The sequence below is a fragment of the Danio aesculapii genome, chromosome 23, assembly GCF_903798145.1.
Source record: "Danio aesculapii chromosome 23, fDanAes4.1, whole genome shotgun sequence".
Taxonomy (NCBI): Eukaryota; Metazoa; Chordata; class Actinopteri; order Cypriniformes; family Danionidae; genus Danio; species Danio aesculapii.
In genome coordinates this window covers 19526696-19554536 of record NC_079457.1, presented here as the reverse complement: position 1 = coordinate 19554536, position 27841 = coordinate 19526696, and the positions used below count along the sequence as shown (strand labels likewise).

Genomic DNA, 27841 nt, shown 5'->3' with positions numbered 1-27841 from the left:
ATAACTCATTTCTAATAACTGATTAATTTTATCTTTGCCATGATGACAGTAAATAATATTTGACTAGATATTTTTCAAGACACTTCTATACAGCCTAAAGTGACATTTAAAGGCTTAACTAGATTAATTAGGTTAACTGGGCAGGTTAGGGTAATTAGGCAAGTTATTGTTCAATGATGGTTTATTCTGTAGACTATCGAAAAAAATATAGCTTATAAGGGCTAATAATTTTGACCTTAAATTGGCTTTTAAAAAATAAAAACTGCTTTTATTCTAGCCAAAATAAAACAAATAAGACTTTCTCCAGAGGAAAAAATATTATCAGACATACTGTGAAAATTTCATTGCTCTGTTAAACATCATTTGGGAAATAATTAAAAAAGAAAAAAGAATCAAAAGGGGGCTAATAATTCTGAAGTCAACTATACAGTGTATGTATGTATATATATATATATATATATATATATATATATATATATATATATATATATATATATATATATATATATATATATATATATATATATAGTGGACGCCTTCCTTTGAAATACCAGATGGCCCAGCGAGGACCCAACGCCATTGGTATTCTTGCTGTGAAGCAACAGTGCTAGTCACTGGGCCACCGTGCCGCCCATTGTGGTTAAAGGTGGAAGAAGGGGAGGAGGGGGGGTTTAGTTGTAGAAAGGAAATGAGGATTTATATAGTGACTTGAGATCATTTAATTGGAGGATCATGCTCAGCAAATTTGGGCCAGCTGGGTCAATCACGTGCTCCTCTCGAAATTAGTTAAAAATTGCCTAGTGTGCTATTACAAAACTCCACAGACTATACTGTATATGTTTGTACATTGACACGGACGGACGGATGGATGGACAGACAGACAGATGGTGTGCTTGAAATAATGGTTTATTATTTGAGCAGTATAGTTGATTTTAATGGCAAATATGGGCAGGCTGTCAAAAACAAAAGAATTTAGACTGTAGTGTTGCCACAGGAAAATCACTATTTCTTACATCAAACTTGATTTTTAGGACACATTATGGCACATTGCTGATGCTGTTTAAACTAACAATTTCATTTTAAAAAGAAACCATAACATTTAAATATGACTAAAACTAGATGTTTATTTGCTTCATCACAGGCTCATGATCCACACATTGAGATTACTATAGCTTGAGCAATTGTTTATTTAATATAAATCGTATATTTTTAAAGTATGAATTAGAGTCATAATACTTTGGTGTTGTGAATCTATGGGGTGGGGGTATAGGTGTTAGGGGAATTCAATTGAATAACTACACCCCTGCCTTGCATGTATTGTAATACCTTTTATCCCCTCGGACGGTCAGAACAAAGTTGAAGATGTTTCTTGTTTAGATGGTATTATCCAGTGAAAATTCTTATTTGGGTCAAATTGTCAAGATGCCTAATCTGTGACTCCTAAAGTATTCACAGTTATGGAGTGATTGACAGACACTCAACAAAACATTAGATTCATCTGTACTGAGGAGCTGTGTTGATGCTCAACCCATGTAAATAATATACCCCCCCCCCCCCCCCCCAAAAAAAAAAGAGACCGTACTCAAAGTCAGATGAAGACTTTAAACACAGTTACTATTTAATTAAATTAGGCTATGTAGAAAGTATTAGTTTGTTATATGATTTTTGACTTGATCTCATTTTGCAAACAGTAGTTGTATTTGCATGTAAACACAGGAAAAAGGAATCAATGTTTACCAATGGGTCAAAAGGACACATTCCAATCAGTAGAGTTTTAGAAGTGGAAAAATATGTTTATAATTGTCAACGTAAACTCAAAATTGATCGAGATGTGTTAACTCACTTGTTCTGAATATGAATACTTGTATTGGCAAAGAAAATTCATGTTGCTTAAGCAGAATAAAGTAGTCATCAAGCACAACAACAGAGGTTAAATTCACTGAATTATTTTCAGCTCAGTAGCAGATATTGACTTTTGACAGAATGGATGATAATGAAACACAAAAGTACCGTTGCGGTTCAGTGGAGTGTTTACACAGAGCCATTTATTCAGCTGGTTCATTAACCTGGTGGACGTTTGAGTTTTATGAGACAATTTTGTGACATGACTTGAAGTTTGTGATCTTCTGGAATGATGAACAGGTATGAAAAGTGTTGTGACAGGATTGTGAAGGCTTCAGTGTGTTATCAGTGATACAGCTTTTTGTTTTGCTGCTGTTTTAGTGTATCTTTGGCTTTCATCGCCCTGCTTCCATTAGCGGTTGGGTTAGAGCTGACAGGACTATTTGGGAGCTTCACATCCCCAAACTTCCCAAACGTCTATCCTAATAACCAGCGCGTGGTGTGGAATATCACGGCACCAGAAGGACACAGATTACGTCTCTACTTCACTTATTTTAGCCTGGAGCCTTCTCATCGCTGCGAATATGATTACGTTCAGGTTAGATCCATGTCTTCATCTCAGACTTAAAATGGGCTCTATATATATATATATATATATATATATATATATATATATATATATATATATATATATATATATATATATATATATAACAATGGTTTGTTCTTCAGCCTATTGAAAAAATATATAGCTTAAAGGGGCTAATAATTTTGACCTTAAAATGGTTCATAAAAAATTTAAAACTGCAAATAAGACTTTCTCCAGAAGCAAAAATTTTATCAGACATACTATACATACATACACACACACACACACACACACACACACACACACACACACACACACACACACACACCGACACACACACACACACACATCAAAGTGCTTGAGTTACAGGTATGTTATTGCTAATATTTTGATGAAATCATATTTGATTCTGCAATTAATAAAGTTAAACTCCAATTGTACTTTTTTTAGGTTGTTAGTTTTATTGAATGTAATGATATTAATTGATTTATTTTTTAATATTAGTATATTTAGACAATATTTTATATTTATTCTATTTTATTTTATTTTTTTACAATAAATTATTTATGGTGGTTAACTGTAATATACGTTATTGCAGATATAATTATTTAGTCATTACTGATGCAGTTAAACCCTCTTTGTACTCAAGCTAATAATCTTATGAAATGATATAATAAAATGATTCGTATTGATTTATTGTAAATTTAGATTTAATTTAAAGTTCAATTGTAACTTCCATTATACTCACATAATTGATTTGAATATTAAATTTATAAATTTGTAAATGTTTATTACATTAATTTAAATAATATGAATATAATTTTTTTTTGAATGTATATTTATGTAATATTTTATATTTTTATAATTTAGTATTACATTTTTTATATTTAATTTTATTTTAAAAATTATTAAAAATGAAAATTATTTATGATTTTTCTTTGTATAAAAATTCAAAATCAAACAAAAAGTGCTCAGAGGTTAGCTTAATTAATGTGTCAGTGCTCTTTGGGTAAAGGATTCATCAGAATAAACAGCAAAAGTAAGTCCAAGGCACTTGAAAAATGTGGAAAAAATATTAAAACGCCTTTATTGACATGGCTATTCCGTAAAACTGCGCCTACGCGTTTCTGCAAACACTTGTCTTCATCAGCATAACCAATTAGGTAACCAAGAGGAGTTTTAAGGAATAGCCATGTCAATAAAAGCGCTTTAATATTTTTTCCACATTTTTCAAGTGCCTTGGACTTACTTTTGCTGATTTCTGATTATTATTATTTTTTAAATCAACATTTTAATAATGTAAAACACCTAAAGTAGTCTATATACATCTAATTAAATCTTCATTTTAACTCCTTATCATTAAACACTAAAATATATATAATTTACGAAAAATACATAATTATTGCATAGTAAAAAAAGTGTCAAAACATACAATCAAAGCACGTGCAGTCTACACCCACACATCTTGCTAGTAAACCGTGACCTGCCATTGGCCCAATGACATCAGCATACTGATGCTGAACATTTAATTAAACCCCTCTATCATAAAATGAAATGCATAGTTCCTAATGATACTCTTGTGCATGCTAACTACGCTTGCTGTGTTATAATAGGATATAATAATTACTACTTGCTCAAACTTTCCAGGTGTTCTCAGAAAGAAATGAGACTGTTCGCTTCTGTGGTGATGCTGAGAAAAATTACGGTGATGCGCCCAAAAACACTGTCATCTATTCTGCCACCAGCAGCATGTCGGTGCTCTTCAGATCAGATTACTCCAATGAGGACCGATTCACAGGCTTCCAGGCGTTTTTCTCCGCTGAAGGTGATGGAAACAATGGATTCATAGCATGACTGACCCTGTCTTTCTATCTCACTAAATTATCCTCTCTCTTGTAGTGCCACCTTTTGATGTAAAATGGTTAAATTGACAGTTAGCAGAAAAAAAATGTGCAATCATACATGGGGAAAAAAGTTAGACCACTTGGTAATTCCGCACTTTTCAGGATTTACAATATTTTTTACATATATGTGATTAAAACATCTTTTTTTTTGCAAACTGCTAGTGATATTTGTTTTTAAAATGTTGTCATTTAGAGCCTAAAATGACAATAAAAAAAAAAAAAAATTTTTAGACAACATAATGTTAGTGTTTTCATTTCAGATGAATCCAAAAGCACTATTTGGTACAATATTCCAGATATTTTTGTCACTACAAATGAAATCTTTTTTTTTTTTGTCAATTGTTTGAAATTTAGACATCATCGGAAAGCTGGATTAATAGTCTTTCCATTTATCTATGGTTTGTTAATTTAGGAATCTGGAATCTGTGTGTTAAAAAACAAAAGACTTTTGAAAATCGTCTGTAAAGTTGTCCAAATTAAGTTCTTCGTGAACCTCGTCAAAAATGGTTTTACCCATACTGAAAATTGGTCGGGGATCGCGGTGACGCAGTGGGTAGCACGATCGCCTCACAGCAAGAAGATTGCTGATTCGAGCCTCGGCTGGGTTAGTTGGCATTTCTGGGTGGAGTTGTTCTCCCCGTGATTGTGTGGATTTCCTAAGAAATCTAAATTGTCCATAGTGTATGTGTGTGAATGGGTGTGTGTGTGGATGTTTTCCAGTGATGGATTGCAGCTGGAAGGGTATCTGCTGTGTAAAACATATGCTGGATAAGTTGCCGGTTCATTCTGCTGTGGCAACCCCAGATTAATTAAGGGACTAAGCTATAAAGAAAATAAATGAATAAATGAATGAATGAAAATTGGTCCTATCCAAGCACACACACACTGGATATCGAAGATGGAGAGAGAGTGTGATTTCATTTTTCGAAAATTTAATCTGCAACCTTTCGATTACAAGTCCAAATCCCTAACCATTAGACAAAAACTGCCCCTAAATGTATATCAGTAATCATTAATATTACATTTTGACATATTTACAGTTGGGTGACATGGTGGCTCGGTGGTTAGCACTGTCGCCTCACAGCAAGAAAGTCGCTTGTTTGAGTCCTGGCTGGGCCAGTTGGCATTTCTGTGTGCAGTTTGTATGTTCTCACCGTGTTGGCCCGGGTTTCCTCCAGGTGCTCTGGTTTCCCCCACAGTCCAAAGACATAGGTGAACTGAAAAAACTAAATTGGCTGGAGTAAATGAGTGTGAGTGAGTTTGTATGGGTGTTTCCCAGTACTGGGTTGCGGCTGGAAGGGCATCCGCTGCATAAAACATATGCCAGAGTAATTGGCAGTTCATTCCACTGTGACGACCCCTGATAAATAAGGGACTAATTAATGAATATTTACAGTTTTTGACAATATATCTTCATGAAACATGACTTATGTTTAACAGTTTTGTTTTAAGCTTAATATTGTAATGATTTCTGGCATACAAGAAAAATCAACAATTTTGACCCATACAATGTATATTCGGTTATTGCCAAAAATATATCAACTTACATGTGAGCAATGTAAGAGTGGTTTTGTGGTCCAAGATAACATATTACAACTTTATTCAAACCCAACCTAAAAAATCCAGCACATCCAGAGAAACTGGGAATTTTTTACTGGAATGTTCTATTAATGTTTTCCATAAGGGGTGGACAAAAAGTAACTATGCAATAAAAATTGGTTAAAACAAATCTTTTTTTTCATTTTCCTAATGTAAAATGATGTGAGAAATATGAAATCCTATATTTACTATCTGTTTTCATCATAATTCCAGTGATACTACAAGTTATTGGCTGTATATTTATATACACACAAATAAATGGTGTGATTTCAGTGGATGTCCAAATCCATATAAGTGAGAAGTGTTGCTAACGGCGTCTTTTTCCTCTTTCCAGACATTGATGAGTGCCTGAGCAGTGTTGATGGGGAGCCTGTGTGTGACCATAATTGTCACAATTATGTGGGGGGTTTTTACTGCACGTGCAGATTGGGATACCAACTCCATGCTGATAAAAGACATTGCCCTGGTAAGGCTGATACTGGAACAGCTCAAACCGCAGGCCTGTAGTATTGCTGCTTATTGATTATGAATTGTATGAGACATTGTATAAAATGTTGTGTACATTCATTTTCATAAAAACTAGTTATAACAAATGCACTATGAATACCATGTAAAGGGTTAAAAGAACTGTCATCTGTTCAGGTAAGGCATTATTTGTGTGATTAAACCATAAATCAATATTTTAAAAAATGTAACAATTTATTTTGATCAATATTTTTGTCAAATATCTCATTTAAATATTTCAGCCAATTCAAATGTTATCACTCGATTGAATGGGCATTAGTAGTGGTTATCAGCTGATAGATATGGGCCAGTAGGGGCCTTCTGTGCCTACTGTTTGGCTCAGAGGGCTGTTATCATCCATCCACATGGTTAATCAGCTATAACGAGAATTATTTATATTGTTTATTAAATTTCCCATTATTGTATTTTATTAACGTCGACCCCTAAACCTAACCATCACAGTAATGTAAAAGCAGATCTGAATCTGGAGTCTTCTCTATAGGTATAAAGGATTAACCTCGAGAAATGTTTATATTGTTTATTAAATTTCCCATTATTGTATTTTATTAACATCGACCCCTAAACCCAATCATCACAGTAATGTAAAAACAGATCTGGATCTGGAGTCTTCTCTATAGGTATAAAGGATTAACCTCGAGAAATGTTTGTATTGTTTATTAAATTTCCCATTATTGTATTTTATTAACATCGACCCCTAAACCCAACCATAACAGTAATGTAAAAACAGATCTGGATCTGGAGTCTTCTCTATAGGTATAAAGGATTAACCTCGAGAAATGTTTATATTGTTTATTAAATTTCCCATTATTGTATTTTATTAACATCGACCCCTAAACCCAACCATAACAGTAATGTAAAAACAGATCTGGAGTCTTCTCTATAGGTATAAAGGATTAACCTCGAGAAATGTTTATATTATTTATTAAATTTCCCATTAATTGTATCTTATTAATGTCTACCCCAACCCTAAACCCAACCATCACGGTAATGTAAAAACAGATCTAGATCTGAAGTCTTCTCTATTAGTATAGCTGATTAACGATGAGAATTATTTATATTATTTATTAAATTCCCCATTAATTGTATCTTATTAACATCTACCCCTACCCCAACCCTAAACCCAACTGTCACAGTAATGTAAAAACAGATCTGTAGTCTTCTCTATTAGTATATCTGATTAACTATGTGGATGGTTGATAACCGCCTTCTGAGCCTACCAGTAGCAATAACATTCGAAGTGGATGAATATTTTAATATTGTGCTTCAGGATATACGTAATTAATGAAATATCTCTTTGACCCTTGGTGGGGTAATTTTAATTGGACAAAACGTTGAACTCGAAATTTAGGTTTTTACAGAAACAATTGTAAGTTTTTAAAGAAATAGTGGTGTCCAATCCTGCTTCTTGAGTGCAACTGTCCTGCATATTTTAGCTTTTTTTTCTAATTAAACATCTAAACAGCGAATCAAGGTCTACTAGAAACATCTAAGCAAGTGTGAGGCAAATTGAAGCTAAACTCAGACTTGAAAAAAATACTATAGTAATTATAGCAAACACTATAGCATTTTTAAGCACTATAGTGCATTAATTAATCTGTTGTCATAATTATGCAGTTGCTAATACCCCTTTAACTGCCCCACCCAGAAAAAAAAGTTTTGGATTGCATTTCCTAACTCTCAGTGCCAAATAGTTCAGTTTATGGTACAATACCATACACTTTGAAAATCTGAAAAATATGAAGTGTAAGACCATTTTATTTTTAAAAAAATCTAAATAAAACATCTCTGAATAGTAAATCATCTTTACTTTTTAAAGTATGCCATAAAATATTTCAGATTCTCATTTAACAGATTTTCTTGTTGTTTTTTTACAGTAAAACCAAAATCAAGTGTAGTAGTGCAACAGGATTATGTTTGTTTGATTTATTTATTTTATTTAATTTTTTTGTAAACCAACAATGCTGTGTGTGTAAAACAGTCATTCTTTAAAAGTTTAAATATTGTCAACCATTTGGCAGAGTTAAAGGGATACAACAGCTATAAGGACATAATAAAATTACGCAATACTGTAGTTTTCTACAACTATATGGAATATACAATACAAAACATTTGTCTGTAAAAACTAAAGTATATTACAGTATTTGATCAGTTCATTATAGTTATTATACATTATACTACAACAGTACGCTATAGCATTCATGAACAAAGTGTTGTGAATATAATAGTGAAGTTGAATCTTGAATCTGTTATCTGGGATAACGGTTGAAATCAGAATTATTAGCCCCCCTTTGATTTTTTTTTTCTTTTTTAAATATTTCCCAAATGATGTTTAACAGAGCAAGGAAATTTTCACAGTATGTCTGATAATATTTTTTCTTCTGGAGAAAGTCTTATTTGTTTTATTTCAGCTAGAATAAAAGCAGTTTTAAATTGTTTTCAATCCATTTTAAGGTCGGAATTATTAGCCTCTTTAAGCTAATTTTTTTTGATAGTCTACAGAACAAATCATTGTTATACAATAGCTTGCCTAATTACCCTAAACTGCCTAGTTAACCTAATTAACCTAGTTAAGCCTTTAAATGTCACTTTAAGCTGTATAGAAGTGTCTTGAAAAATATCTAGTCTAATATTATTTACTGTCATCATGGCAGAGATAAAATAAATCAATTATTAGAAATGAGTTATTAAAACTATTATGTTTATGTTTCTCCGTTAAACAGAAATTGGGCAAAAACATAAACAGGGGGGCTAATAATTCTGACTTCAACTGTGTATATATAGTATAATACACAAAATAGTGTGTCAAAAACACTATATTGTTTACTATAAATTAGTATTTGTTCATGTGAGCTCTGCAGGAAAGATTTGCACACCCCTGATTTAGAACAGACAATAGGCTAATATTTTGGTTAGCAAAATGCAATTGTATTAATAGACCCATGTATATTTTTAAGTTGATTATTAGCATTATCACTGACTATCCAGTAATAAACACAAATATAAAATACAGGTTGTCTCTTTGTAACCCAAGATCTGCATTTTTTCAGAAGAAGAAGCTGCATATATAGCTGTGAGTCTTTAAAAAAAATCCCAGTATGCTGTCATAAAGCTGACATCACAGACCTACTGAATCAGCGGTCACAGCAGCCACAGTTCACCACACACTATCTATCAGGCCTGTCAACAGCTCTTGATTGAGCTAGCATAGCCTATAATCGAGAAGGAAATAAGAGTCACCAAATAGTAGAGGGGGATTGTTATATCATTGATAGAGTAGCTGCGACTTACTGGCTTGCTTTTTCCGATATAAGTGAAGGTTGTGTAGGGTCGAATTGCCATATTTACATTTTCGACTTCCCATCTGGTTGTGAAAACTTTTGGGAGAAGTCGATTAGCAAAAAACTTGTCTCATTGAAAGTGCTAATGTTAGCTGGACAGCGCTAACTGGCTTTAGCCTCAAGCATGTTTCAGCGACAGATGGATAATACAGTGGGCAGTGTCTGGCTAGTGTGCCTGTGTAAATCAGTTGATCTCTGTCAGTCCAAACGAGTTCAGGTTAATTACCGTTGGTTCCTGAGGGAGCAGCATTATAGGGATCATTTGAAAATTGATACCTGTTTTGAGCTGTACTACTGTGCTAATGGTGGGTAATTAATCACAATTACCGTCCTAGACATGCCTCTTAATTGTTTTTCTTTGCTAATGGGCAAGATAAAGACATCACATCATATCGCGCAGAAGGGAAGACAGAAACAATGACTTGTGTCTGAAATCATTCAATCACGTGAATCATTAGACCTTTGCCCTCCTGAGCTGAGATTCCACAGTTAGAGCAATTATTTGTAGCATCTGCACTTGGTGGGATTCATTTATTAAATTATAAGTTTGGCCAAAAATAACAATTCTGTCAGCATCTGCTCAGCCTTTATATGTTCCAATACATTTATGACGTTCTGACTTCAGTGCAACACAAAAATAACATTTCTAAATGTGATTTTGAAGACATTTAAAGAGGTAGTTGACTTTAAAATGGAATATTTTCTTTTGATTTACTAACCACCAGGGTATCCAAGATTAGTTGGAGATTAGATTTATTTTCTGTTTATAATATTACTGTAATTGTAATATATAGCTGAAAATGAACTTTGGTAATTCATAAAATGCAAATCAAGAACTAAAGACACTTTACAAACCTTTTTTAAGTTCTACAGTATGCCAAAATATGATTTCGTAAAAGATATATATATATATATATTCTTGAATCAGAGTAGAATGTGTGTCATGATTTTCAGTGGGTATTCTTTAATTTTGCGTTTGCACTCCCAAATTTTCTACCGATTGGGCTTGCAATATCCAAATGATTTTATATTGGAGGAACAATATCAATTCTAAACGTCCTTGTTGGGCTTACCTAGCACAGTTCTCAGCTCAACTTTTTCCTCTCAATTACCTTTATCTGCAAAGGTCAGTTCAATATTAGTAGTATCCCAATCAGTTAAGATATAGACTCAATTTAGGAAACACACTGGTTTACATTGGTCTCCTATAGTTTTTCCAATATTTCAAAATCCATCCATTTTTTGCACCATTCGATATGGAGGCGGCTTTCAGAATATGGTTTGATAATGGCATTAAAACCATTGACGACCTCCACGAGAGTGGTATTCTCTCATCCTTTAATAACCTTTCTAAAAGATTTGACCTACCTAATTCACATTTATTTAGTTTTTTTAAAGTCAGGCACTTTGTGCAAAAACTACTTCCTCATTTTTCAAATCATCTCCACTGGATGACTTGTTAAAGCTTGAAACACACTCAAAACATTGCATTTCTGTCATTTCTGTTATAATCTGATTCACAATATTAGTCAGGCTCCGCAAGTCAGGCCAAAGCTGCTTGGGAAGAGAACTCAAAACCTAAGTTATCCGATAAACACTGGGAGCATGTTTTTAAGCTCACACACACCTCTTCCATATGTGCAAGACATGGGCTTGTACAATGTAAGATTTGACATAGGGTTTACTACACTAATGCTAGACTTGCTAAAATATATCCCTCTGTCAGTGATGCATGTAATAGGTGCAAGCAATCACAAGTGGATCTCATCCACATGCTGTGGGAAAACCGCAAAACAATGGCCATTAAATTACAGACATTTACCGTAAAATAACAGACAGTAAATTTCATAAATTTACCGGAAATTTAAACATTGTAATTTACTGTCTGTTATTTTACGATAAATGTCTGTAATTTAATGCCCATTATGTTACTTAAAAAAAAAAAGTTAAATAATGATTTTTTTACAGTGTGGGTTCAACATAGATCCAGACACAAATCCACTTCTGGCCATTTTTGGGCTGGCAGTAGATGCTAACCTTTCAGTAATGGCCCAAAAGGCTTTAGCTTTTACTACTTTACTAGCAGGACGTCTCATCCTGTTAAAGTGGAAACACGTCTCTCCACCCTAATTTGATTGCGGGATAAACGAAGTGTTTGCTTGCATTAAGTTGGAAAAAATTAGACTATCACTATCAATTATAGGTTCTTTAAAGACCTTTGACTAGCTGTGGCGTCCCTTTTTTACATTATCTGCCGGCCAACTCTCTTGATTCTTAAACTGAGCAATAATATAGGAATACATATTTATTATTCATTTTTATTTTTTTTTAATTTATTTGTCATCATTTATTAATTTTTTTTAACTTATTAATTTTATTTTGTTTTTTCAATAGGAAGTTGTAGGCTGTTGAGGGAGGGAAGTGTTTACTTGGGGTAGTGTTAACAACAACATGGAAGAATAATTAAAAAATGAATGTTGTAATTGATATTCCATGTAGAAAACCTAATAAAAGTATTTAGAAATAAAAATTGATGCTTTCAAAATTCCTATAGGATACAAAATAACATCATATATGAAGCTTTTGTGTTCATTGGAAGAAAGCCAAATGAATTTCCAAATAAATGATGAAATAAATGATGTTGATGAATATTTTTATTCTGTATTTATGTATTCCTTTTTATCTCTGTTATTACAAATAAACTGAAGCAAGCACTGCAAAATATGTATGTCTTGTTTTTCTCTTTAAAATATAAATTAGTGCTGGGCATATATTTGAGAAAATGTTTATTTATGTTTAGATATAAAATATATATGTATATGATACAAATCATATGTGATGCGAAATATCTATACTAAATATCTATAACGAAACTGTTTTACATAATTTTGTTATTACTTATGTGTGTGTGTATCATAACAAATTCACACACACATATATTATGTCATAACAAACTTTTATTTTGGATGCAGTTAATGTTGATCAATCTTTGCCCAGCACTAAAACAATTGAATTTGGTTGATTCTTCACTGCTGACAGAACAATTACTATTACTATTATTATTGTAATTGTTTTTAATCATAAAAAGAGACTTAATATCAATGTTATATTTGATGAGAGTTGCTAATATTTTACAACAAAAGCAATAATCTGTGGCTGCCAGCAATTTTACAAGAAGGCATTCATTAAACTTTTTAACACCCCTAATTCAAGCTAATTAATAATACAGTTACAACCTGAAAAAGCAGTACTGCATCTGATAACCATTTTATCTCCAAAGAAAGCACCTAAATGTCATGCATGTAAGGTGTGTAACTCTTCATAAAGTAATGATAAGAAGCCCTTTCTCTGGTCATTTTATAGTTGGTAAGATTTTTTTCAGTTCTTAACGACTCAAATCAATGTAGCAATTTCCTGCTTTCCTCAGTGTTAAATGTGGCATGAATGTTAGTGTGTGTTGAATGTATGTGTGTACGCTTTTGACTTTTTTCCCCCTCTGTAGGTGAGTGTAGTGGGCAGGTGTTTAAGCAGAGGTCAGGAGAACTGAGCAGTCCAGAGTACCCTGGTGTTTACCCCAAGATGAGTCGCTGTGATTACACTATCAGTCTGATGGAAGGCTTCCAAGTGACCCTGGACTTCCAGGATCTGTTTGATGTGGAGACTCATCCTGAAATCCACTGCCCTTATGACATCCTCAAGGTTGGTTATTTCACAATCAGCAGCAGTGACAGCTCTCCAGCTAGAATGGCACCTGAAACAAAAGCTGTTATAGCCTGTGTGTGGACACATGTGAGTCACTTTAATGGAGTCTTTTGGGAACTTTGTACATCAACATCATAAGATAAAGATTGAGAAGTTTGACAAGCCTTATGACAACAATTTAAAGATATAATTCACATGCTAACTTAAATTTAATTTCTATTCAAGTGATCCTATCCAAACAAACCATACGTCAAGAAAAAGTTTATTTATTCAGCTATATTATTTGTTTGTTCAAATTTTATTTTAAATTGTATTTTTATTTGAAAGTCTTTTTCTAATTTTGCTTCATTAACACATGCCTGAACTTTGGAAATATATGAATTTGTTGTGAAATGTATGTTTGCATGTCCTCTTGATTATGATCGGTCTGATTTGTTAAAGGTCAGAGCATATACCTGATTCATATCTGTCAATCACTAAACACCCGAGGCTATATATATATATATATATACTCTTCTATATAATCTATATTATATATGCTTGTTCTGTAGACTCTCAAAAAAATATATAGCTTAAAGGGACTAATAATTTTGACCTTAAAATGGATTTAAAAAAAATAAAAACTGCTTTTATTCTAGTCGAAATAAAACAAATAGGACTTTCTCCAAAAGAAAAAAATATTATCAGACATACTGTGAAAATTTCCTTACTCAGTTAAACATCATTTGGGAAATATATAAAAAAATTAAAAATAAAAAATCAAAGGGGGGCTAATAATTCTGACTTCAACTCTATAAACAGGAATATGCCAAAAAATGTGAATATCGAGGTAAAGTCCATTCACTTCAATAATTTGTTTCAAAAAGTGAAACTTTTGTGTTTTATTAGTTCACAACACACAATGTGAAATATTTAAGCCTTCATTTCTTTCGATTTTAAAGATTATGGATTAAAGATGACAACTCAAATCTAGCATTAAACAAAATTAGAATATCATGACAAAATTCAACAGTGTAGGCTCCTGGTGTCTCAATCTAGTCTGCTAATTAATTCAAAGCCTTATTGTTTCAGTCTGGCTTAGTAGGCTTCAGAATCATGGGGAAGACTTGTCACTTGACGGTTGTACAGAAGACCATCATTGGAACACTCCATAAGGAGGAAAAGTCTCAAAAGGCAATTGCAAAAGAAGCTGGATGCTTACAGAGTGCAGTATCGAACTATTTTAATAGAGTGTTAGGAGGAAGGGAAAATGTTGCTGGAAAAGGTGCACAAGTATGACCGCAGCCTTGAGAGGATTGTCAAGCAAGGGTGACTGAGGCTGGTGTCAGAGCATCAAGAACCATCACATACAGACGTGTGTATGACATGGGCTACAGCTGTAGAATTCCAACCCACTCCTGAACCAAAAACAAGGTTAGAAGGGTCTGTGTTTGGCTAAAGATATAAGTACTGGTCTATTACCCAGTGGTCCCGGGTGCTCGTTTTAGAAGAAAGCAAATTTTGTATTTCATTTGGAAATCAAGATCCCAGAGTCTGGAGGAAGAGCGGAGAGACACAAAAGTCAAGCTGCTTAAAGTCCAGTGTGAAGTTTCCACAGTCAGTGATGGATTGGAGAGCCATGTTATATGCTGGTGTGGGTCCATTGTCTTTTATCAAGTTCACAGGCAATGCAGCTCTATAACAGGACATTTCAGAGCACTTCCTGCTGCCACAAGCTTTTTGGAGAGGATGATTTTATTTTCCAGCAGGACTTGGGAACTGCACACACCTGAAAAAACCTGATTTAAACCTCATTGAAAATCCATGGGCTATTGTCAAGAGAAGGATGAAGGAACAGAGACCCTGAAATGCAGACGAGCTGAAGGCCAATATCAAAGCAACTTGGGCTACCACAACAGCTCAACTGTGTCAAAGGCCGATCGCTTCCATGCCATGCTGCCTTGATACTGTAATTTGTGCAAAAGGAGGCCCTTTTATTAATTTATATATTATACTGCAAAAAATACAAGTCAGGAAAAAAATAGAACAGAAAGTATAGATATAACATAAAATCAAGGAGCATTTTCTAGACAAGAAAAATTCAGTTGAGTTTCTTCATTAAACAAACTAAATAATCTAAACTAAATATCTTTATTGGCAGATAATTTATTTTATTTTATTTAAATTTTTTTGGCTTGTTTTAAGATGAAACTTACTTGATTTTGGCTAGGATTTAAGACAACTGAATAATTTTTTTTATTTTAGATATTTAGATTAGAAAAAGACAATCTAAGAAAGAAAACTATTTAGACTTAGAAAGTTTTACTACATTGAAAAAGCCTTTTTTTTTTTGCAGTTGTGGCTGGAATGGCATCCGCTGCATAAAACATATGCTAGCATAGTTGGTGGTAGGCATGGGCCTGTAAAAGATTCTAACGGTATAATAAACTTAGATAAAAACATCATGGTTTTCATTCACGGTATTGTGATTACTGCTCTAAAATATCATCTTTTTTCAAATTTCTGGGTAAAAATCAAGAACTGTGTTTGCTTTGAATACAATGGCTGCGTCCAAAATCACATACTTACATATTGTGTAGTACACAAAAAGCAGTATGCGAGCCTAGTAGTATGTCGGAATTCATAGAATTTGAAAAACAGTATGTGAGAAGTACTCTGATGAGCTACTATTTCTGTTGAGATTCTGAAGTGTGCATCCGATGGACGCTACGCTTGCCTATGATGCACCAAGAGACAATTCATGAATGTCTGTCAAGCTAGTATGTCACGTGATGATGACAAAATGGCCTCTTTAGTACTTCCGAGCTCTATTCATGCTACTCACATTTATACATTATAGAACATACTTTTTTATCGGTCAAGTAGCTGATTCAAATTCATATGCAGTACCTGAGTTGTAGGCTATTTCGGACGCAGCCAATATATTTTATTTTGAGAAACATATCAATTTTTTGGAACAGTAAACATGTCAGGCTAAACAATTCAAATGAATCATTGACTTAATTAGTGATCTTAATTAGTTTCAAAAACACAGATTCCTTTACCATTTAAAACCGCATCTTAGCTTTTCTGCTGGAGATGCTGTTGTCTTAAAAAAAAAACGTAAAAAAAAATCTTGCATATATCGTAGGAACGGTATAACAGAATAATTTGCCAGTTTTAAAACCTTGAGTTTCCAAACCGCGGTATTGCTTGAAAATGGTTATCGTCCCATGCCTAGTTAGCAGTTCATTCCGCTGTGGCGACCCCTGATAAATAAGGGACTAAGCCTAAGGAAAATGAATGATTGAATGAATAAACAACATACTTATTTTGACCTATATTTGTTTAAATACAGAATAAGCCATGAAGACCATATTAAACTCAATTATATTTTAAATAAATAAAAACGTATTGCTGACGGATGAATAAAACCTAGTGATTTGAAGCATATAGTCTAACTATAAAGATTAATAATAACATATTTCAACCAAACAATTAGTTTTCTGGGGCCACGCTGTGGCGCAGTGGGTAGCGCTCTCGCCTCACAGCAAGAAAGTCGCTGGTTCAACCCTCAGTATTGTGTGTGAATGAGAATGTATGGGTGTTTCCCAGTGATGGGTTGCAGCTGGAGGGGCATCCACTGTGTAAAACAAATGCTGGATAAGTTGGTGGTTCATTCCGCTGTGGCGACAACAGATTAATTAAGGGACTAAGCTGAAAAGAAAATGAATGAATTAGTATTCTGGGGCTGCACTGTGATGCTTAAATATAGTAATTTAAGAGTCATCAAATTATTTTTTTTCTTCACCTTCAGAAAAAAATGAAGCCAAAATCCAACAGGACACATTGTAATGCACAAAACAACATTTTGTTGCTTGAAAAGCACTTTTCATCTTTGCCTCTTATAGAATCCCTAAGAATAATTAAATACCTTGAATACTACACTACATTCCAAAGACTCACTTTGATCCTCAAGGAAGATTGTTTACAGCAAGTACTGTTTGAAGAGACACATAACATGCCTTCAAGTGTCCTCTGCGAATGTTAAGAAAGATTGATTTCAGAGTGGTTTACACAGAGATGATTGGCTCTCTATGAAAATAAGCATCATAAGTGTTTAAGAGTGTTTACCTTTCAGCTCTGATTTTTTACACTCTGCAAGCTCGTTTGATTTTAACGACTGAATCCGATGGCCTTTTTATGGCGTTAAACAGCTCGTTATGGCTAAGCAAATTTGTAGTCTTTCAGTTAAGCCTTTTTTCTCGCCTTTACTGCCTCTAAAAACAAATATGGTCTCCTCGGCACTGGTGTTAAGCGTCAAACTACTCCACTAATCACTGACCTGAAGGCTGCTGAATACATAATGTATGCTCTCTCATGCCCTCCACAACCACATATTACTTCTCCTCACCCTCCCACCTCCCAAGAGGCTTGTTTATCTGTTGCCGTTTGTATGCGCTGACAATTCAAACTGTTTTGTGTTTAAGATTGCTGCAGGTGGGAGGGAGTATGGCCCGTTTTGTGGCAAGACCCCACCAAGAAAAATAGAGACAGGAACTCACAAAGTGCACGTGACCTTTCGCTCTGACCGCTCTGGGAAAAACAAAGGCTGGAAGATCAAGTACACCAGCACAGGTACTTTTAAGTGGCAATATGTATGCTGAATAGTTCATTTTGAGATAATGAGCAACTAATGGTGTATATATAATCTTACAGTTCTATGTGTGCTCATAAAATAAATTGGACAGGAAAAAAGTGGACATGAATCATTGATCTCATTATTTCAAATTTTATTTATTGAATTATTTTGTCATCTTACCTGCATAGAGTGATTGAAGTAAGAAAGAAATGCCTGTATTCTTTTGTCCATATACCTGAATCTTACAATATCATATGTAAAATATTTATGTTGGTTATTTATATCTTTTATATGTGAATTATATATTAAATATACATTAAATATGGCCACAGCCATATCACCCTGCAGCCCAAGACAGGTTACTCACTGAAGCTAAGCAGGGCTGAGCCTTGTCAGTACTTAGATGGGAGAACAGGTGGGAAAACTAGGTTACTGTTGGAAGTGGTGTTAATGAGGCCAGCAGGGGGCGCTCAACCTGCGATCTATGTGAGTCCTAATGCCCCAGTAAAATAAAGAGGACACTGTACTGTCAGTGAGCGTTGTCTTTCGGATGAGATGTTAAACCGAGGTCTTGACTCTCTGTGGTCATTAAAAGAGTGCCAAATTTTCTCCATTGGCCCTCACCGATCATGACCACCCAATCATCCACCGAATTGGCTTTATCACTGTCTCTCCACTCCACCAATAGCTGGTGTGTGGTGAGCAAACTGCCGCCGTTGTTCTGAGGCTTCCGTCGCATCATCCAAGTGGATGCTGCACATTGGTGGTGGTGTGGAGAGACCCCCCCCTCATGATTGTGAAGCACTTTGCGTGTATGGCCATACACAATAAATTCGTTATACATATTACATTACATATATCAAATTTCTGTAAACTGCTAATGACTTTCCAAGTTTAAAATAAATATTGTTATGACTTTTTTATGAAATGTTTCCTTTTAATAAAAAAGTGCTGTTTTCAGACACAATACTAATGTTTTAACTTCAGAACAGTTTTTTTGTCGTAATAACCCTGAATTTCAATTGCAGCAGATAAAAACATTTGTCATTCTAGTTGTCTTTTTTCAGAAAAAAGGTTAAAATGTGGCTACCTTTAAAAAATAAAACAAATATCAACATTTTGCTAAACCAGTTGTGAATACAGACACATGCAGGCATGCACACGTGAAACTTAAGTATTTTACATAATGTCAGAAAAATGTCTGATTCGTCCAAATTTTTTAAATGATTTCCTTTGTACAAAAACATACGGTTTCAAAAGGGGGTGGGTCCCCAAACCCCACCCCTAAATCAACTGTCATTGGCATATAAGAAAAACACAATAAAATATATGAATAATTCATACAAAATGGCCGCTAAATAAAAAAGCTCCGAATTGCTGTGAGATTGCAAATATCTATAAATACCAATCTACAAATATTGCAAATATCACAGCTTTTCTCCCTTCTTATTTTCAGGTGTTAGCTGTGTTGCCCACTTGATTCCTTTAATAGCATTTTTACACCTCATTTAGCACAGTAAAAGCACACATTAAACCTTGAATACAATACAGGGCTTCTACAGTACTCTACATATTATTTCTGTCCTATTAGTCCTGCCATATAATTTTTAGGTGTCTGCATCAGGGAGCCAAATACTACAAATAATTGATTTATTTAAGATTGATCATTATTAATGTTGATGAGAGTCGTTTGTTGATCATGGACAGTGATGCTGTTTGCCACTGCTACACTGTAATAATGAATGCAGATAATCCAATTTCCAATTCAACTGTAGATTTTATTTGAACTGTTTGTGCAAACTTGTTGTCAGTTTTGTCCAAAAATATAGTAATTATGAATGTTGTGCAAGCTACCAAAAAAAAAAGAACAAATGTTGTGATATAATACAGTGATGGCCAAAACTGTTATAACACCTGGCAGATTTGAAAAACAATTACATTTTTGACCTTCAAAACATGATTTCATTTATTAATGTTAATAAATGCATGAAACATGCAGATAGTTCTGAGCACAAAATACTTTGTCAGAAGATGTTTTAATCCACATTTAACTTTAATATTTGGTATATCCATCTATCTATAGTCTTAAATCTATTTCCTGATAACTTCAACGCTAATGTCCTTCATGTCTTCTGCAATTTAAGGCTTTCATTTGAATTCTGTGAAGGAACACGATGACAGTGAAACGGCTTTTTTGTTATGAAAATGACCTAAATCTCTTTATGATGGCTCTATTATATGGTTCATAGAGCTTAACGATGACTTTCTAGATATTTTATTCAGTTTATGAAACCTCTTAAATTTGCCAGGTGTTCTAATAATGTTGGCCACCACTGTAGCTCTCTGGAGAGATGTTTTGGACACGATGCATTATGATTAAGATGAGCATTTAAAAGTTAACATCCAGTTTTCTAAAATGTGTGTTTTATTCTCAGTGTCCACTATTTTTCTCTTTCATAGCTCAGCCATGTCCGAACCCCGTGGCTCCTCGACAGGGTCATATCGAGCCTCAGCAGTCTCAGTACATCATGACGGATACATTCAATGTCACATGTGATCTGGGCTATGAATTAATTCTGGTAAACATTTTTTATGAGATTGAAGAAAAGGGCTTGCTATGCCATTTATAAACTTAAAAGTGAGTTTTGCGTCTTCAGGGGGAAGAAGCTTTGCCCTTTTATCAAGCTACATGCCTGAGGGGGGGATTTTGGAATGGACCAATGCCCAACTGCGTCAGTAAGTTGCCTATAACTCCCAGATAAGCATGAAGTGTGAATAATCGTCAATGGAGGTTTACTATAACAAAGAGGAGGTGCTTTTTTTAAAACCTGAGATGAAGTGAGTCAAAGTCTACTGTGAACTCTGGGATCATTTTGAGTTGTAATAGTGATTTACTTTTTTATAATTAGAATTTAATTACTATGTACTAACTTTTACATTTAAAATTGGATACAGTAACACTTACTGCAAAAATACATACAGAATTACTTATTGTGTATATACATGTTTGTACTTATGCTAAAAAACGTCTGTGTTAACACTCCATTAACACACACTGTAAAAAATGCTGGGTTCCACACAATTGATTTGTGTTAGGGCAACAAGAAGGAATTAAATTAACTTATTAGTACTTACAAATTTAAGTGGATTGAACACAAAACAATTAAGTTGTCCCTGAAAAAACCTCATGAAGTAGTTTGAACAAACAGCAAACAGTTTTTTGAGTGCACTCACAATGTACCAATACCTCTAAATAGGACTGTAATCCTACCCATATTCAAGTTACAAGTAAAATTGTTTCTTTTTTTACAGAAACTACTTTTTTTTTTTTTTAAGAGTGAAATGTTAGTTATTTTACAGATATTTTCTTTTCTTTTTTTAAGTTCCAAAATTAAATTTACAAACAATTGCTAGTATTTTGGTATTACATATATTTAATTTTTATTTTACGTTTCTTTTTTTTTTTCCCAAAAAATTTTGTTTAGAGATTTTCGTTTACAGATTCCTGCAAATATACAGGGTTGTGGGGGGATTCAAGGGGTTGAACCACATTAAGTCATAGTGTTTTTATTACCATTAAAGATAGTTCATAGTAAATAGTTGATAGTTCAACAGTTAATTGAAGTTATTAATGTCAATAAATAGTATTATTACAGTTTTTGCTTGTAATTTTGTAAAATGGTCATTTTCTGTAATTTAACGGAATATCTCTGGAAGCCTTTCAGGTTGCATTCATGAATTTGAACAGGTTACATTCAAGGCATAATCAACATATTATTATTTCATTTTTATGGATATGCCTAGGACTTTTTAATCATTATTACTCACTACTGTGTCTATAAACTGTCAATGATCAGATGTCCCTCTTCTTTGCAGTTGTTGATTGTGGAGAGCCTCCAGAAGTGTTTAATGCAACTGTGAAATATACCACAACCATATATAAATCTGTGATCAAGTATACCTGCAATGAGTTCTACGCAATGGACGATGATACAAGTGGTAAAGGGCGATTGGATATCAAAACACTGTATTGATTGTCACTGGGGGTTTAAAGCAATGTGAAAGAGGCTTAATCTTATTCTCTCTGATATTAGGAGTCTATACCTGTGCACATGACGGCTACTGGAGAGATGCCCTCGGTGGAAAAATACAACAGATATGTTCACCCAGTGAGTAGTGCATATCATTTATCAGACATTTTATATTTGAATACTAAATTACTTTATATTTTACACACTGCTGTGAAAGTTTTGGACACATTTGACTGAATTTATTTTTTGGGATCTTAAAAAACACTGAACAAAAAGAGGTTATTCGTTAGGTTTATATACAAATATAAATTAGAATTTCTTCACAAAAGTAGAATTTGTAAATGTGCCATATAGAGCACGGATTCAGTATGTTAAACTGTTCGTTGATATCTACACAATAGGTATCTGGCTTAGGTAAGTAAAAGATTCTTAAGAAATGGTCCAATATGCTCATTTATAACCACAAGAATTAATCCAGAATGAAAGCTCAGTTTTGACCATATTTGGAACAGTTGTGAATATTAATGAGCTCTGCTTTGATGCTTCGCAGCTCATGTCAGTACCTGCTTAATATGTCTCTCTCTAACACACATGGACTGGACTTTATTCAAAACACATCTAATTATATACATCTTGTAGATATCTCTCGTTCAGCCTCAGAACTGTTTACTCCAACTCACCCTACCCCCCCTCCCATCCTTTATTTCTGTACTATTTATCATCATACATTTACATATTACTGTATTGTATGTCTCTTGTTCTACCTCAGAACTTGTTTACTCACCTCCCACTACCCCCTCTCATCTCATATTTTGCACTACTGTTTATCGTCTAGTTATTTTTACTGTAACTTGTTGTTTAGTGTGATTTGTATTGCAAGGATATATTTACATGTTTGCACTGAGTAGTGAGATGCACTTAATCTCATTGCACATGTATATAATGTTCATTGTATATGTGTCCAGTGACAATAAAAGGCATTCTGTTCTATTCGAATCACTTCATTTGTTAAAAAAGTATTTTAATAAATTGAGTTAATCCTTATTAACAAGCTTTTCTACTGAAGTGATAGAGGGGTTTATTTAGGCTAGGAAGGGTGAGTGAGCTATCTTTATGTCACCCTAGTAACCTAGTTTGAATTAACATTAACCTCTACATAAATAGATGAGTTTTATAAAGTTTATTTTATTATTCTAGAAACATGAGCGTAATAGCTGTGATTTGACACAATGCATAAATGAGCATTACACACCTAAATTCAGCATGTTTACATGTGTCAAAAACATACACAACAAACTTCAAAATATACATGTAAACTAACAAAAGATAAACTTTAACAAACAAATCTTTAATCTGTATATCCTGCATTTTGCATTCAGACAAGCTACGAACACTCAGTGGTCATGCATGGCTGCTTGCTTGACAAACCCGCTCCTTTTTAGTCTCCCTGGCCCTCCCGTTTCCAAAATAAGAGTCCCACACACAGGCACGTAGCCAACATTGTGAACGAGGGGGGGGGGGGGGGTTCTTTTTCCTCTAAAAGTGGTCCTTTTCTTGCATTTTCCCCCACATTTTGTATTTGATTAAGAAGTCTAGCATTTTGTTGACATTTTATGAAATATTTTGTGCTGGATTATCTTGTCTTCTGGAATCATGTGCATGCTTTTTGCTGTAACAAAAATAATGACTGTTTTGTCAAGTTACTGACATCATGTGCACATTTTGTCAGTCCAAACACACACTATATGTTATTAATTATTCATGTATTTATTTATTTATTTCATTTTATTGCAACTTCCCCTAGAGGTAGACATATGGCGAAATTCAATAATGCAATATGTTGTGATAATCAATATGCACAATATTGATGATAATTATTTTAACTTTTAGAGTGCTTTTTAAATATATAGATTGTATTAGTGGTTGTTCATCACAGCACGGCATGCTTGAATATTTAATAGGTGATTTATATTCAAACAGACATATAAATCACATTCAAACATTTTCATATAATATGGCATGTGAAATTCTTACTTAGGCTTTTTGTTCGTTAACACGTGCTATGCTTATAGTAAATATGTATGTATGTATTTATTTATTTAATTTGCACTTTACATGGCTGTAAAAGCGCGCCTTTTCTAAACAGGCACAGGTCAGACTTTTTCCAGGTCATAATTTATTTTATTTTATTTAATTTAGTCAAAAAACTAATAATTACACTCGTCCAGTTTCATCTGGAAGGCGTCCCAGACAACCTTCTGATGTTATCTGAGCAATCACATTTATATCGGATCAGAATAAAATGGATGAAGTGACCAGTGTAAAGCCTGAAAAACACAGACCTGACGGGCTTCATCGGACAGTTATTTTCAAAAAACTTAATGGCAAAAATAGGGAATGCGAGGTCACGGGACAAATCAATAATGCCCAATTTACAGGACGTCCCAGCTAATGTGGCCATTTAGTCTAGAACCTCATGGTAGCGACAAATTCTCATCTGTTAGTAAGTAACGTTAGCCTTAGTTTGGCAGTCTTTTTGAACATATATTCAATATTTTGCGACAATGATGCTGCTGCCTGCTTTCTCTTCCATCTGTCTTTCTCGTTTTGACCCATAACGTTACTCAGTATGGATGAGGATGTCGCATCAAAGATTCAAACATTACTGCTAAGTGGGTTATGTCACATGACTCACATCACATTGTCGCTTTGAGGCTCCAACATGGGATTGGAATTACTGGCCATAGTTATTTAAAATGACACTATTGTAAAATATATATATTTTTAAATTACATAAAATAATTAAAAGGACAAATTCTGGACCTTTTGGCCATGGGGGGTGGGTCGCTAAAGCCACCTGACATTAAAATATATATATATAATAAATATAAAAATACATAAAAAAATATATATAATTTTAAGATATTAAAATTTTTAAATAAAATAAGAAAGATAAATGTTACATTGTAGTTAGTTCAGATTGCATTGATGACAGGGTAATTAACCTCTAAATGTACAAATCTAAATATGTTGTTATACTTTACCATTTCTTCAGAAAAATATCTGTCTTCATTTGTAGACATGGTCATTTTTCCCATTACATCTTACATTCTAAATTTAAACCCTAAATTCAACTGGAGGTCATTAAGTAAAAATGATGAGGAAACCTGTTCATGTTCTTTATACTAAAATGTAAAAAAACAATATATAATATAAAAATAAACAGGTGTGTCCAAACATTAATAAGTTTTAAATGATTAAATTTAAGTATGCTCGTTGTGTTGACGCTAATCTGGTGCCTTCTCTGACAGTTTGTGGGCAGCCTGAGCTAAAGCTGTCCAAAGTGATCGGTGGGGAGAACGCAGAGAAGAACGAGATTCCCTGGCAGGTCATGATACGAATGGGCACCAAGTTCATAGGTGGTGCTTCTCTGCTGTCGGACGGCTGGGTTCTCACTGCTGCTCATGTCCTGAAAACCTTCGAGGACTCTACCGATCTGCAGGTGAAGATGGGCACAGTCAAGCATCACGACAACGAGGCGGTAGTTGGCATTCCACAGAAAATCTTCATTCACCCTCAGTACCATCACGATAATGTCAACTTCAACCATGACATAGCGCTGATTAAACTGGAGTATAAGGTACCTGTCAGTAAAGCTGTCATGCCTGTGTGTTTGCCCGGGAGGGAAGAGCGGTTTGTTTTGAAGGCTAATGATGTGGGGAAGGTGTCTGGATGGGGGGTGTCGAATATAAACACACCCGCGTTATTTTCTGGGAATCTGAAATATGTACATTTACCTGTCTCTGACTTCAATGACTGTAAAGCCAAATATGACTCTACAGTGACTAGTAAAGGGAAACTAGTGGTGACGGAGAATATGATTTGTGCTGGGTTTTCTCAGGGAGGGAAAGATTCCTGCCAGGGGGACAGTGGAGGGCCCCTTTGCGTTTTTTGACAATCAGAGTAAAAGCTGGTTTATAGGCGGTATTGTGTCATGGGGGCATGGCTGCGCTCAGGCTGGATATTATGGGGTTTATACCAAAGTGAGCAACTACCTTTCATGGATTGAAGAAGTCATGTCAAAAAACAGTTGAAATAAAAAAATTGGATGGTTGTTTGGTATTAAAATTATTTTATTAATTAATTAATGTCCACAAAAAGCATGTAATATTGCAAGTGTTGTTTAGACAGCACGTTTGTTGGCACTTGCTGTTTTTAAATGCGCTAGCTAAGTTAGAGGTATATAGGTCAAAGACAAAAAGGGGTTTTCAACAATGAAAACAATAAAAATAATTAATAAATGTTTATGCTTGTGGTTTATTTTGCTGCTTATATTTGAATGTGTTCTGTTAATTTTTTTTGCAAAAGAAAAAATGATGACGATCATACATTTTTTAAAACAATATACAGAAGAAACCCACTAAAAGGTCATTGAGTTTAACAATAGTTCAAGATAAGAATCATGTTTACTACTTAATTGTCATTTTGAATGTTTAAACTTTGCACTATTGTTTAGTCCACTGTAGTTAGCCATTTCACCCATAGCAACAAGATTTGAATCATTAAAAAAAAAAAATTTAGTATGATAATTTAAGATTATTTAAGAAGTAAATATTTAAGATAAATAGATAAGATAAATAAGTTTATAATGCCAGACTATTTATGCAGAAAAATAATAGAACATTCTTTCATCCATATTTTGACATTTTATTGTCACAAAAGTCACAAAATGCATAATAATTTAAATAAAATTTATATAAAACAAAAACTACTAAAACTAAATACTGGTAACGCACTTTACTACAAAATGTAATTTAAAGTGTATTTATCAAGTAACATAAAACAATTCCAATTATAGAATTATAGCACTATATAGTCATTACAATACAATAGAGGTCAATACAGGATTTTACATTTCCAATGGAAAAATTTCATTGATTTACTTTCATACAATTTAGTTTAACCAAATTTGTTCCTTTTTTATTTAATGCAATGGCAGTTGCATTAAAAAAATAAAAGACCCTGTGTGATATTGTGAATTATACTATGAGCTGTTGAATACTTGATTCTGATTGGTTGAGGAAGGTGTGCAATTACTGCAAACCCACAGCTAAAATAGTTCTAGGCAGGTACTGATTGCAACATACAGTAATTCCATATATCCATCAAATTATTTCAGTTATTTTAAAGGTCTTTGTAGCCTACACAAAAAGAGCCAAAATTCACACTGACCATTCATTCATTCACTTTTCTTTGGCTTAGTTTCTTTATCTATCAGTGGTCACCTCAGCAGAATGAACTGCCATCTTATTCAGCACATGCTTCACGCAGCGGATGCTGCAGCCACAACCCAGTACTAGGAAACACCCATACACTCTCATTCACAAACATTTATACACTACAGCCAATTTAGCTCATTCAATTCACCACTACCTTATATCTTTGGACTGTGGGGGAAACCGGATCACTCGGAGCAAACCCATGCCAACACAGAGAGAACATGCAAACTCCACACAGAAATGCCAACTGACCCAGCCAGAGCTTGAACCAAACCATTAATCTTGTTGCTGTAAGGCGACGGTTCTAACCACTGAGCCACCGTGCCGCTCCTCACACTGACCAGTCAAAACAATATATTAAACAATAAGAAATTAAAGGCGAAATTCGCATTTTCCTGGTCCATGTTAGCC

The 27841-nt window shown here is 33.9% G+C and overlaps 1 protein-coding gene across 1 annotated transcript; it reads left to right on the top strand.

Moving 5' to 3' along the window:
* Positions 1-2036: 2036 nt before the first annotated feature.
* Positions 2037-26456, top strand: masp2 (MBL associated serine protease 2). The gene is given in 12 exon segments (XM_056449918.1): positions 2037-2142; positions 2224-2440; positions 4079-4256; positions 6269-6400; positions 13300-13496; positions 17969-18116; positions 20581-20699; positions 20778-20856; positions 21997-22119; positions 22215-22289; positions 25463-26085; positions 26087-26456. Coding segments are annotated over 12 exon segments (2061 nt in total). The 5' UTR covers positions 2037-2131; the 3' UTR covers positions 26246-26456.
* The last annotated feature ends 1385 nt before the right edge of the window (positions 26457-27841 follow it).